This window comes from Musa acuminata, chromosome BXJ3-7 (genome assembly GCF_036884655.1).
Source record: "Musa acuminata AAA Group cultivar baxijiao chromosome BXJ3-7, Cavendish_Baxijiao_AAA, whole genome shotgun sequence".
Lineage (NCBI taxonomy): Eukaryota > Viridiplantae > Streptophyta > Magnoliopsida > Zingiberales > Musaceae > Musa > Musa acuminata.
The window spans coordinates 12,504,290-12,518,968 of record NC_088355.1 but is presented as its reverse complement, the minus strand read 5'-3'; the positions used below and the strand labels follow the sequence as shown (position 1 = coordinate 12,518,968).

The 14,679-nt window shown below is 44.6% G+C and overlaps 2 protein-coding genes across 2 annotated transcripts; one reads left to right on the top strand and one right to left on the bottom strand.

Moving 5' to 3' along the window:
• Positions 1-773: 773 nt before the first annotated feature.
• On the bottom strand, positions 774-1,997 carry LOC103994799 (uncharacterized). Its single transcript, XM_065159350.1, has 2 exons — positions 1,806-1,997; positions 774-1,394 (listed from the first exon to the last, which is right to left on the bottom strand). Exons 1-2 carry the CDS (start codon positions 1,995-1,997, stop codon positions 774-776), a joined length of 813 nt encoding a protein of 270 aa, XP_065015422.1.
• A 5,500-nt stretch (positions 1,998-7,497) lies between these two features.
• On the top strand, positions 7,498-9,262 carry LOC135642135 (anthocyanidin 3-O-glucosyltransferase 7-like). The gene is made up of 2 exons (XM_065158022.1): positions 7,498-8,143; positions 8,309-9,262. The coding sequence occupies exons 1-2, from the start codon at positions 7,630-7,632 to the stop codon at positions 9,169-9,171; spliced, it is 1,377 nt and encodes a 458-aa protein (XP_065014094.1). The 5' UTR covers positions 7,498-7,629; the 3' UTR covers positions 9,172-9,262.
• Positions 9,263-14,679: the final 5,417 nt, after the last annotated feature.

The following is a 14,679-nucleotide window of genomic DNA, read 5'->3' as shown; positions in this document are numbered from 1 at the left end:
TACTGGGCGAACATCTTGTTCATGGTTCTCTGATACGTAGCACCTGCATTCTTTAGCCCGAATGACATAACCTTGTAAAAATATACCCCTTGGTCAGTGAGGAAGGCCGTGTGTTCTTGATCCTCGGGCGCTATTCTGATCTGGTTGTAGCCGGAGAAGGCGTCCATAAACGAAAGGCGAGCATGCCCAGTGGTTGCATCGACCAACTAGTCGATCCTCAGGAGGGGGTAGTAGTCTTTCGGTCATGCACGATTGAGACTAGTGTAGTCAACACACATCCTCTAGCTCTCATTGGATTTCTTCACAAGGACTACATTGGATAGTCATCGCAGGTATTTGACTTCTTCTATGAAGCCTGCTACCAAAAGCCGCTCCACCTCTTCACGAATAGCTAGTTGTCTGTCGAGAGCTTGACGTCGGGGCTTCTGCTTCACCGGTCGGCCATCGGGCGAAATGTTCAGGTAATGTTGGGCAGTCTTTGGGTCGACGCCCATCATGTCGGATGGCGACCAAGAGAAGACGTCAGCGTTCTCTTGTAGGAAGCCGACAAGCTGATCCCGTTCTCGCTTGTAGAGTTCAGACTCAATTTTGACCGTCCGGTCTAGGCATCCTTTCAGTAGTGGTATGTCACAAGTGGGCTCCGTTGGCTCGGGATGCTGGGTCGGTCTCTTTGTTTCCCGGGGATCCCCGAGGGGTTGCTCATCCCTCGCCCTTTCATGCAGTGAGACCGCCGTCAAGTAGCACCGCCTAGACTCTCGGGGGCTTCCCCAGGCTTAGCCGACCCCGGCATGGGTCGGGAACTTCACCGTTTGGTGGTAAGTGGAGACAACGGCTCTGACTTTGTTGAGGGTTGGGCGACCAAGGATGGCGTTGTACGTAGTGAGGAGGTCAACCACTAAGAATGTGGACATCACCGTCTTCGATCTTGGTGGTGCTCCCAAGGTTTGGGGCAAAGTGACCACTCCAATCAGTGAAATTGAATCGCCGATGAACCCGGTGAGCGCCGAGGTCATCAGCTCCAAAGCTTCTCTGGCTAACCCAAGCTTCTGGAAGGCGTCAAAATAAAGTACATCGGCCGAGCTCCCTGTGTCGATCATGATCCTCCTTAATTGAGCATTGGCAATCCTGCCCGTTATGACAAGTGCATCATCGTGTTTGGATCGCCCGACCCCTTCGGTAGGAAACGTGACCTCGGGGTCGGGTCCACGTCTGGTAGCCTCGGCCGCGGTGGCTCGGGCGTATGCCTTCCGTCCGGACATACTGTTCTCCCCGACCACTAGGCCGCCGGTGATCACGTTGATCTGACGCTCGACGGGACCCTTTGGGTGGGGGGAAAGCTCCTCGCCTTGCTGGAGGTAGCGACCGAGGTGCCCTTTGCGGATGAGCTCCTCAATCTATCGCTTCAATTCCTGACACTCCTCAATGTCGTGCCCGCTTTGCCGATGGAAATGATAATACTTCGACTGATCCGCGAGTTCCCATGGATTTCTCATCGGGTTAGGGTTTCTGAGCAACCTTGTATCTCTTATCTGGAGAAATATATCTGTTCGGGACGCACCCGAGGAGGGGAGTTGAGATGTCAACGCCGGCGGGTCGGGGCGGTCCAATCTGCGCCTTGGTGCGGCAGACTATTGCCCGCGGGACGGCTCCGCCCTGACCCTTTTGTGCTCCTCCCGCTTCCCGACCATCGAGACCTCCGCCGAAATGAACTAGTTCGCCCGCTGGAGCATCTCCGGGACCGCGGTGGGGGGTCGTTCCACCAGGGACCAGAAGAATCTGGAAGGCCACAAGCCTATCATAAATGCCTGCATCAACAGAGAGGGATGAGCATCCGGCAACCCCTGGATCTGCGTAGCAAAGCGATTCACAAAGTGGGAGAGGGGCTCGTCCTCCCTTTGGTTGAGTCCGAGGAGCAGTGCCACGGACGACTTTGGCCAGGCGTAGGCTAGGAAGTTAAGCTCGAAGTCTTTGACGAGCTGATCAAAGGAGGCGATCATCCTGGTCTTCAGGCCGCTATATCATGCGCGGGTCGGGCCTTTTAGAGTTGTGGGAAACACCTTGCACATCAAAGTGTCCGAGGTTCCATACAATGACATTTGGGAACGGAAAGCGGCTACATGGTCCGACGGATCGATGGTGCCGTCATACGCGTCAAGAGAGGGGAGCCGGAAGCTCATGGGAACTATTTGATCCTATATCTCGGGTACGAACGGAGACCCCTGGCGTGTGTCCACCCCGAGCTCTCCCTTTGACCTGCGAACCTCCTTCTACACTTCATCAAGCCGCTGACTAACAGAGCGCAGTTGGGCTCGCAGGGAGTCTGTTGAGTCTAACGATAACGCCTCGGGTTCCGGGCGGCCGCTCGGGTTTTCCACCGCTCGATCCTCGAGGGGGGCTGACCGGATACGAGGCGATGGAGGGAGCTCCGGAAGTGGCGTTTGAGCCCGAGTGGATGGCTCCTATTGCCGCAGTGGTTGAATCGTAGGTGGGTGCACCGGGTGAGAGACGAGTGAGATAATGGTCTGCACCATCCCCGTCAGAGTTCGGATTTGATGAGCGAGGTCTTGGAAGGCCTCGGACGACACGACCGACGGGTCGGCTGGTATACCTTCAGGTGGCGACAAGCTCGGGTCGTTAAATAACCTCCAATAGCGCTCTGAGGTCGCGACGGGGTGCTCTTCTCGAGGTTGGTCATTCGGAGGGTGATCCCTCGTAGCCCTGATCAGGCGTGACCCTCCAGCAACGGGTTCGTTTGAGTCGATTTGTCGATCCCTCGACATTCAAGCCCTCCTTCTAGCGCCATAATGTTGGTGTCAACAACTTTAAGCCGTGGCCTCGGGGCCAACACGGCTAGGTTCGGGTCCAAATGATTTGGGATCTTCCTAAGCGACCCTTGAGACTGTTGAGGCGACCGATCACGATGGTCCGATCGCGACGGGACAACCGTTTCCTCTAGAAGGGAACTCCTCGCCTGGGCACATGGTGGGAGGCACTTCGTCTTCGTCCCTGCACACAGGTCAGGTCGGGAGGCTCGACCCGACCCCTCCGATGATCAAGTCAGTTGATAGTCACAAGGGGTTTTTGTCTTTATTTTCTTTTCCTTCTTTCTCCTCTTCTTAGCATGAGGGTTTTTACAGGGAAGGTTACCGTTGCCTGATGTGCCCGCTTGCAGGGAGCAGGATCGTACTCCTAGTAACGTCTGACACTGGTGTTGGCATGGCGTGAAGGACCGGGCTCGCGCAGGATGTTAATGTGCCTCGGTCGGCGTTTTGATCGGTTTTGGGCAGGCGCTATCAGGTCAACCGAGGCGCGAGGCATCATCAAGACGCAACTGACGTTAACCCGTATCCCATCGCCATTATTGCCCTCATCAATTATCATGTTCGCAAACATCATTCCAATCTACTTTCTATTTGGTGCCAAGCTATTGAATTAACTATTGAGAAAATTTATTTTTCCACCGCCATATCTAAGGGGTACCAAAATTCCCCCTTTAGGTATTCCTCCTTGGTGATTCCTTTACAAGTTGAGGTTATTTTGGAGTGTGATTGATCATTCACCTCTTCTTTAGAGATGACAGGTGTTGGTTATATTACAGCGAGTTGCCAGGCAATCAAGGCTTCATCACCTTTTCATGCGGACTATATTGCATTATGGGAAGAAATGTCTCGTGCTATTCGGGAAGGCTTTATCAACCTTTGGATGAAATTAGACTCTCGACGACTAATACCATGGCTCAAGAATATTTCTTCTATTTCGTGGGCCATCATAAATATATTGTGTAATATTATAGAACTTATCAAATTAGTAAATGAGGTTAAATGATCATTCTTACCACTAGAGTTAAGACTGCGGAAGCTCATTTTTTAACCACTAGTGCTTGTTGTAATAATTTTTCCCATTCATGGGTAACTGTTACTCCGTTGTAGTTTTGCAATAGAAGTTTACTGTCTTTTGTGGATCCTCCAAAATGATTGAATAAGGTTTTTTTTTTAAAAAAATGTGATCCCTATGGAGCACAAAAACATTAAATAAAAGGTGTTGATTTAGTATAATAGAAAATTTTATTTTTTAAAAAAATAAATGAATTTATGAAATAAAAAGGGTGATTTTTTAAAAAATTATTTATTTTTAGATATTTTTAATCATACTCCCTCTTTTATTCTTTTTCCCAAACAAACTTTATTTTGAAAATACCCAAAATACCCCTCAAAAAATTTCATCAATTTTTTTAATCTATTTTTATCAATTTTAAACTGTTGTAGTATTTGTTAGGATCGAGAGCACTAAGAGGCGGGGGGGTGAATTAGTGCAGCGGAAATCTTATATTAATTTAAAAACCAAAAGCTGCGTTCGTTCAAAAACTATTATGATGCAAAAGCAAATTCTCAGTTTGTATCTAAGTGCAGTTTGCGTCTAAGCGCAGATTGCGTTTAAGCGCAGTTTTGCGTCTAAGCGCAGTTTTGCGTCTAAGCGCAGTTTTGCGTCTAAACTCAGATTTACGTCTAAATGCAGATTTACGTCTAAACGCAGTTTTACGTCTAAACGCAATTTTACGTCTAAACGCAGTTTTACGTCTAAACGCAGATTTACGTCTAAACGTAGATTTACGTCTAAACGCAGATTTACGTCTAAACGCAGTTTTACGTCTAAACGCAGTTTTACGTCTAAACGCAGATTTACGTCTAAACGCAGTTTTACGTCTTAGACGCAGATTTACGTCTAAACTTTGAAACTTGTTTGTATACTCGCAGAAGGCAGTATGCAGTTGAAATCAAGACGTAAACGTGAACTGAAATCTGATGATTGAGCGAGGAAAGCCGATTTACGTCTGAATACAGTTTTACGTCTAAATGTTGAAACTCGTTCGTAAAATCGTAGAGGACAGATTGCAGTTATTAATAGGATTAAAATGTAAGCGTAAACTGCAAAGAAGCTCGTTCATAAAAGCACGGAAAACAGTTCTGCAGAATCAAACGTAAACGTAAACTGTAAATACGAATTTACGTCTGAATGCAGATTTGGAAGAACTGCACTTAGAACTTGTTCGTGAAAGCGCAGAGAGCAGTAGTGATGAGGGAGGTTTGCAGTAATGATAAAGTGCTCGAAAATAAACGCAAACCAGAGATTTAGAGTGGTTCGGTCAGCCTTGACCTACTCCACTTTTGGCTTCCTCCACCGATGAGGTTGCCGACGTCAACTAGGTGCCTTCCTTCAATGGGCGAAGGCCAAACTTCCCTCTTACAATTTCTCTCCTTTTGACAGGCTTAGGAGACAACCTTTACAGACCTTTCTCTCCTCACTTTACAATCAAAAACTTGAAGAACAGAAGGAGGAGACTTAAAGGCTTTACAACACTTTTGAGCTCTTAGAATCACAGAAAAGATCAAGATTTCGGTATAGGTCTGTGTCTTTTCAGTGCTGAATGGGTGGGGTATTTATAGGCCCCAACCCAATTCAAAATTCGAGCTCAAAACGATCAAATCGATCAAATCCCAGAATTCTGGGATCAGGCGGTTGCACCTCTCGACTGGAGAGGTGGCACCACCTGGCAGAGCTCGAAGACTGAGCTCTGCCGATTGCTTCTCTCTGCCAGAGCTCAAAGACTGAGCTCGATGGTTGCATCACCTGGCAGAGCTCGAAGACTGAGCTTGGTGGTTGCATCACCTGGCAGAGCTCGAAACTGAGCTCAGGCTGATCCACCTCTCTGCCAGAGCTCGAAGACTGAGCTTGGTGAATGCATCACCTGGCAAAGCTCGAGACTGAGCTCAGGCTGATGCACCACTCTGCCAGAGCTCGAAGACTGAGCTCTGTGGTTGCATCGCCTGGCAGAGCTTGGAACTTGAGCTCTGGCGGTGCAACCTCTTGGCTGGGGCGGTTGCACCTCCCAACCCCACAGCCCAGGCGGTTGCACCTCCTGCCTGGGGCGGTTGCACCTCCTGGCTGGGGCGGTTGCACCTCCCAACCTCGCAGGAAGACATAGCCTGGGCGGTGCTACCTCCAAGCTGGAGAGGTGGCACCTCTTCACTATTCCAGCTCACTTGGTTTGGCTCCAAACTTGGTCCAAACCAGTCCGAACTTGGGCCTAATTGGCCCCTACTTGGGTTATAGGATTAATACCTAATCCTAACCCTAATTAACGTGCTAACTATGAATTTAAAGACATTTTCTAAGCTATTACAAAGTCCGCAAGTCAAGACTTCTTCTAGCGAGCTTCCGGCAAACTTCCGGTGGTCTTCCGATGAACTCTCGGAAACTATTCTGCGGACTCCCGGCAAGCTCCTAGATTTCACGATTTGTTCTTAGCGAGTTCCAACGAGCTTCTTCGGCAAGCTCCGATCTTTCTCGGCGAGCTCCGCGAACTCCCAACGAATCTTCGGACTTCCGTCGAACTCTCGAACTCGCAACAAATCCTTCGCGCTTGACTCCGACACTTTGTTTCGCTTTATGTCTTCATCGTTATCATAGTTAATCCTGCACAACAAAACTTCAATCGAGACAATTAATCCTAAGCAATTAACCAAGTTGTCCGACATGTCATTGGTCCCTCGACGCTTCGTCCGATTCTTCGGCGCATCGTCCTCTCGTGCAGCCTATTGCCCAATCGGCCAGTTGACTCCGCAACTCCGATATCCTTGGCACAATACCCGCTCTTCTTGGCCCGATGCCCGAGTCCACGGCCCGAAGCCTTCTGTCGATACGCCGACCGATCCACCGGCCCGACGTCCAATCTTCTGACATGTTCCTTCGGCACGATATGATTTTCCTGCTTTAATTGTCTCATCCTGATCGAAGCATCCTGCGTCACTCAAAACGCAGATTAAATCATAAACATATATCAAGTAGTTTCATCATCAAAATACGAGATTCAACAGTATTTTCATTTAACTCATTTTTTTAATAACATTTATAATATTTTTATTCAGATATATATTATAAATATTATTAAAAAATATTATAAGTGATATTATATTGTGACTCTATAGTGTTGTCATTGATCGTATATCATATTTTTAGATTTATAATTAGTTTGTTTGATATTAGAAGCATTTAGAGTATTTATAGTATAACAAGTTAATTTTCTATTTTTCTATTTAGATAATATTATTTTTAAATTATTATAAATATTTATTTGAATCATATCATGAATACCAAATAAATGGTTTCTAGTATATTTTGATTTTATTTAACTCATTTATAGTGTTTTTAGATATATTTTATAAGATTTTTATTGTGATAATCAAAATAGTAGACCAAAAACACTATTAATTAGGTCAAAATACTGTGACAAGTAAAAACAATTTCAGAGATTTTTTTAATTAACAAAATAATTTTTTAAAAAAATAAAAGTTATCGATTCGAAAATATCTAAAATATAAATTCTTTTTAAAAAATCGTCCATAAGAAAACATTAAATAAAAGGTGGCGATTTTGGGAAAAAAAAAGCTTGACAGGAAATTCTAGCGTTTGATTTGGGTTCCGTTGTAATGTATGTAGAGGGTCCATGTCGCAACTCCACCACCACTCGACGTGAGCGACACGAGACTTGGCCTACTTTTCTTTTCCTCTTATTCACGAAGCTTCAAAGTCCCCTCCAGATTTAGACCTGCTTCTTCCCGTCACACTGCTATGGCCTCCTCCGGCAGCAGCGGATGCCCCACCCAGCCACACGTGGCGTTCGTCGCATTCCCCTTCGGCACCCACGCCGCTCCGCTCTTCGCCCTAGCCCGCGCCGTCGCTTCCGCGGCACCCGGCGCGGCCGTGTCATTCCTCAGCACCGCCCGGTCCCTCGCGTCCCTCCCCCGCGCCGAGGGGCTCGGAAACATCCGTCTGGTCCCTGTCGCCGACGGGAGGCCGGAAGGCGCAGCGGAGGTGCCGCCGCCGGGGGGCATCGAGGAGATGATCGGGATGTTCCTGGCGGCGACGCCAGGGAACTTGCGGGAGGCGCTGGGCGCCGCGGCGGCCGGGGCCGGGGGAATACCGGTGGGCTGCGTGGTGAGCGACGCGTTCATGTGGATGGCGGGAGACGTGGCGGAGGCGGCGGGGGCTCCGTGGGTCGTGTTGTGGACCGGCGGGCCCGCGGGGCTCGCCGCCCATCTCCACACCGATCTTCTACGCGACGCCATCGGTGTCGGGGAACGAGGTAACGTTTTTGACACGGTCCCTCACGTCCAATTTTTAATCCTAGTGACGTGGCAAGGGCGTCACCGCGAGGCGATGATGGTCTTTCTATCCAAATTATTAATCATAGTCACTGAAGTAAAGATGCATGTCGCTCACTGAGCTCATTCTTTCTGTTTCGTGGTAGCCATGACCCGCTTTAAGGAGCAGCTTCACTCCATTCCCGTTCTCTCCGCTCACCGGGTCTGCGACCTTCCCGAGGGCATCGTCTTCGGCCCCCTCGACGCCCCGGTATCTTGCCTTGTCCACCGCATGGCCAAGAGCCTCCCCAAGGCCGCCGCCGTCCTTCACAACACCTTCGAGGGCCTTGACCCGGCCATCGACGCCCACTTCTCAGCCACATTCTCCAGGAGCCTGCCCGTCGGCCCCCTCCATCTTCTCGCGCCGCCCGCCCACCCGACGCCGGACCCGAACCACTGCCTCCCCTGGCTCGACCGCCACGCGCCCGCCACCGTGGCTTACGTCAGCTTCGGCTCCTTCATGGCCCCGCCGCCTGCCGAGATGACCGAGCTGGCTGAGGGGTTGGAGGCCAGCGGGGCGGCGTTCCTCTGGTCGCTCAGAGACGAGGTCATGGGGCTCCTGCCGCCGGGGTTCTCGGAACGAACCAAAGGGAGGGGCCTGGTGGTGAGCTGGGCGCCGCAGCTGGACATCCTGCGGCACGCTGCGGTGGGAGCCATCGTGATGCACTGTGGGTGGAACTCGGTGGTGGAGGCCATCACCGCCGGGGTGCCAATGGTGTGCCGGCCCTTCTTCGGGGACCAGAGGCTGAACGCGAGGTTCATCTTCCAGGTGTGGGAGATCGGAGTCGAATTCGAAGGCGGAGTAATGACGAAGGAGGGAGTGGTGAGGGCTCTGGAGGCGGTGCTGAAGGGCGAGGAGGGGAAGTGGATGAGAGTCAAAGCGGGCGAGCTCAAGGCCATAGCGACGCGGGCAGTGCAGCCCGGGGGTAGCTCGTCGGTCAACTTCAACAGCTTCTTGGATCTCGTTTGATGTGACAATGAAATCAATTAGAGCCAAATAAGCCTAACATGCTGATGTGCTCCATTTCACAACGTTAGTTTAAGCCAATTTAGCTTCTTCATCACGAGCAGAATGACGTTTGTGCTGTGCTAAGCTTCACTTGAAATTTGAGGCCTTCTTTTTTTCTTTTTAAAAGCCCAGCATTAAGTTTCACTTGAAACTTAAGTTTTTAAATAGTTTGGGAACTTTTTAATAATTTTTTAAATTATATAACTTTATATAAGAAGCTTAGTGTTAGGTATCTAATTATAAATTTTTTAAATTTATATTAAAACTTGAGAAAGGTTTCTGAATATTTTTATTCTCATCATCAAATCAGTATATATATATATATATATATATATATATATATATATATATATATATATATATATATATATATATAGTAATTATAATGGATACTAACAAATAATGTTATTTTTGTTGCATGCTTGTCACCTTTCATTATTAAGATTTAACTAAACACTAATAATTAGATAACAAAAATTAAAAGCTTACCTTAATAACTACTTTTACTACCTTATATCATACACTATATACAGAGAGGGTGTCAACTTATGTTTGCTCTATACTCAGATACCTAATGTTATTTTTGTTGCATGTTTGTCACATTGCATCATTAAAATTTAGTTAAATACTAATAAATAGATAATAAAAAATTTAAAAATTACCTAATTAATATATATTTTTATTATATATGAGAGAGAGAGGGGGAAGTGATGGAGAAGAAGAGAAAGAAGAGAATGGTGCCTAGTTTTGACATAAGCATTTGGAGTAATTCAAGATTTTCTGACAAGTGTTTTATCTGGTCAAAAAGTAAACTGATCTGATCTCTGTTTGCTTTCTTCTTCTTTATGAGTAATTAATAAAGATTCACTTTTTTTTAAAACGTAAAAACTTAAATTGAGTTATAAACTCAAAATTTTAAAATTATAAAAATCCTAATCTATCTATCCTAATTCACTATTAACTTTATGTAAAAAGTTCTAAATTTAGTAAAATCTATTTTGTTAGTAACTAAGACTCGGTGAGACCTTTCCAATAATACTTTTTTTTGAATAATTTCAAGCAAATATACTCATCCAAACACTTATTTTAATTGATCCCTTGAATCTTGTTAAATAGAGACAAAGTGATCTAATATTTCTACATTAAATTAATTATAACTTTATGTGAAATTTTTTAATTTATATAAAATTTACTTTATTAAAATTATACTTATACATCTTTCTATTAACATCTTATTTTAATGATTCAAATCAAAAATGCCCATTCAAATTCTTGTTTCAATTGATCATTTGAATTTTACTAAGTAAAGACAAAGTGACCCTACAAATCCAAATAAAAAATGCCCATTTATTTTATTAAAAATTAAACTCCCATACCTTTCTAACAACTTCTTATTTGAAAATTTTAGTGTATAATTATTAATCCAGATATCTACTACAACTGACCCTACAAATTCTGTTAGCATGTGTTGTTCTCAAAATTCCATATTTCTTGGACAACCTCAATTTATATAAAATTTATTTTATTGGAAATTAACCTTATATATTTTTTATCAACATCTTATTTAAATTATTCAAATAAAAATATGCCCACTCAAATGCTTATTTCAGAATTCTGCTAAGTAAAGATAAAATGATTTGACCTATCAAAAATAAATTATTTATAACTTTTTAAAGACTAAAGGTATCTATAGATACCCATAGCAACCCTCTCCTGGTGGGTCAATGATAAGATAATAAACAGGGATGAGGGTTGAGATGTGGGGTATTTTTTTAATTACTCGTATGATTATAGAAGGAGGATTGATAGAGTACTTTCCATCTTATTCTCATATTCATCCCTATTCTATCAATATGTGGGTTAAGACATTAGGAGATTCAAACTAGATCAAGTTGAGTCTTAGTTGAAATGATTATTTGATTCGATTAAACTAGATAAAAATAGTAAAAATAAATATTATTAATTATATTTAGATATATATATATATATATATATATATATATATATATATATGAATATTATTATAACATGTAATTTTTTTATTATTTATAATTTTTAATATTATTAAATAATTTTAAATAAAAAAATTATTTTTAAAAATAATATATATTAATTAGGAGAATATGAAGAATCCATGGGTTTCCCATTTTAAATGGGATTCTTCGTCCCAACCCTATCCCACATTATTGACATTTTTACTAGGGACAATTTAAAATTTATATAAAATTTATTTTATTAAAAATTAAACTCATATTAAAAAAAAAACATAATAATTTAGAGCATAATTATCAATCCAAATGCTACTACAACTGACCCCACAGATTCTGCCGGTATGAGTTGTTCTCAAACATACACAATTCTTGCTTTCATTTTCTGAAATTTGGTTGAAGTTAAAATCTTCACGAATCCCATGTTGTTGCTAAATGAATGTGTTGTGTATATTTTATGATAGCTTTGGTGTGCTTCACATGTTCAAACGTTATATTTTAGTTGCTTCGTGTGTATTTGATGAAAGTTCTTCAACTTAAGATCAAGCGAAAGTATAGTTAAAGTAAAGCAACAGAGGTAGTTTGCAGTTAAGATAGAGAATAAAATGTAAATACAAATAGAGATTTAGAGTGGTTCGGTTAATCTTGACCTACATCCACTTTTGGCTTCCTCCATTGATTAGGTCACCGACGTCCACTAGAGGCCTTCCTTCAATAGGCGAAGGCCAATCACCCTTTTACAGCTTTACTCCTTTTGACGGGCTTAGGAGACAACCCTAACAGATTTTCACTCCTCTCTTGAATAATCAAAACTTAGAAGGAAAGAGGGATAAGAATTTTTAGCCTTTTACAACACTTGTAAGTGTTAGGATCGAGAGCACTAAGAGGGGGGGGGGGGGGGGGGTGAATTAGTGCAGCGGAAATCTTACAATGATTAAAAACCAAAATCTGCGTTCGTTTAAAAACTGTTATGATGCAAAAGCAAATTCTCAGTTTGTATCTAAGTGCAGTTTGCGTCTAAGCGCAGATTGCGTCTAAGTGTAGTTTTGCGTCTAAGCGCAGTTTACGTCTAAACGCAGATTTACGTCCAAACGCAGATTTACGTCTAAACTCAGATTTACGTCTAAACTCAGATTTACGTCTAAACGCTGTTTTACGTCTAAACGCAGATTTACGTCTAAACGCAGATTTACGTCTAAACGCAGTTTTACGTCTAAACGCAGATTTACGTCTAAACTCAAAAACTTGTTTGTATACTTGCAGAAGGCAGTATGCAGTTGGAATCAAGATGTAAATGTGAACTGAGATCTGATGATTGAGCGAGGAAAACCGATTTACGTCTGAATGCAGTTTTACGTCTAAATGCTGAAAATCGTTCGTAAAATCGTAGAGGACAGATTGCAGTTATCAATAGGATTAAAGTGTAAGTGTAAACTGCAAAGAAGCTCGTTCGTAAAAGCACGAAAAACAGTTCTGCAGAATCAAACGTAAACGTAAACTGTAATGTATGAAAATACGAATTTACGTCTGAATGCAGATTCGGAAGAACAACACTTGGAACTTGTTCGTGAAAGCGCAGAGAGCAGTAGTAATGAGGGAGGTTTGCAGTAATGATAAAGTGCTCGAAAATAAACGCAAACCAGAGATTTAGAGTGGTTCGGTCAGCCTTGACCTACTCCACTTTTGGCTTCCTCCACCGATGATGTTGCCGACGTCAACTAGGTGCCTTCCTTCAATGGGCGAAGGCCAAACTTCCCTTTTACAATTTCTCTCCTTTTGACAGGCTCAGGAGACAACCTTTACAGACCTTTCTCTCCTCACTTTACAACTGAAAACTTGAAGAACAGAAGGAGGAGACTTAAAGGCTTTACAACACTTTTGAGCTTCTTAGAATCACAGAAAAGATCAAGATTTCGATGTAGGTCTGTTTCTTTTCAGTGCTGAATGGGTGGGGTATTTATAGGCCCCAACCCAATTCAAAATTCGAGCTCAAAACGATCAAATCGATCAAATCCCAGAATTCTGGGATCAGGCGGTTGCACCTCTTGACTAGAGAGGTGGCACCGCCTGGCAGAGCTCGAAGACTGAGCTCAGGCGATTGCTTCTCTCTGCCAGAGCTCGAAGACTGAGCTCGATGGTTGCATCACCTGGCAGAGCTCGAAGACTGAGCTTGGTGATTGCATCACCTGGCAGAGCTCGAAACTGAGCTCGGTGGTTGCATCACCTGGCAGAGCTCCAAGCTGAGCTCAGGCTGATGCACCTCTCTGCCAGAGCTCGAAGACTGAGCTCGGTGAATGCATCACCTGGCAGAGCTCGAGACTGAGCTCAGGCTGATGCACCTCTCTGCCAGAGCTCGAAGACTGAGCTCGGTGGTTGCATCGCCTGGCAGAGCTCGAAACTTGAGCTCTGGCGGTGCTACCTCTTGGCAGAGGAGGTTGCACCGCCCAGTCTAGCTCGAAGACTGAGCTCTGGGCGGTTGCACCTCTCGGCTGGGGCGGTTGCACCTCCCAGCCTCGCAGCCCTGGCGGTTGCACCTCCTGGCTGGGGCGGTTGCACCTCCCAACCCCACAGCCCAAGCGGTTGCACCTCCTGGCTGGGGCGGTTGCACCTCCTGGTGCAATCAGGGTCCGAATGGTTCACTCCATTCGGCCCACTTTGAATCTTTTCAGGGGCCCAATTGCCCCAAGATTAAGCTAATGGGATCACCTCCCATTTTCATGCTTAATCATCATGCTAACTACGATTAACTCTAAGACAACTTCTGCAGCTTTGCTCCGATGCGTCAATCGCTTCTTCCGGCGAGTTTCCGGCCAACTTCCGTCGATCAACCGATAACCCTCGGTGATCCTTCTGCGGACATCCGGCATACTCCTGGACTTGCGACGATCCACTTGGCGAGTTCCGACGAGCTTCGCTTGGCAAGCTTCTGGACTTCTCGGATCTGTTCACGCTGAACCTCCGACGACCGTCCGAACTTCCGTCGAACTCTCGAACTCCCAACGTGATACTGATCTTGACTCCGGCGCAACACCTGCTGCTTGTCTTACTCTTATCGTAGTTAATCCTGCACACTTATCTCAACACATAGATTAGATAACAAATGACAATTGACTTCATCATCAAAACCCGAGATTCAACAATCTCCCCCTTTTTGATGATGACAATCAATTGATAAAGGAGTTGTCCTTAACTCCCCCTATCTAAATGCCATAGTTGAGATAAGTCAACCTTGAATTCAAGACCGAAGAATTCAAGTGACGTATTGATAAGTTAGATCAGTTAAACTTATCAATGCTTCCATCATGATGCCCATCATGATGTATCTCTTCAAAAATCATGTCAAGGCATGACATACATCATCAAGTTTGTATGATAGTGTTTGTAACTGTTCATCATGTAAACATATAAAGCTACGAAGGACTTTTTACATGATGCACACATTTGAGATTTTCTAGCAAGTTTGCATTTTCTTCACAATATA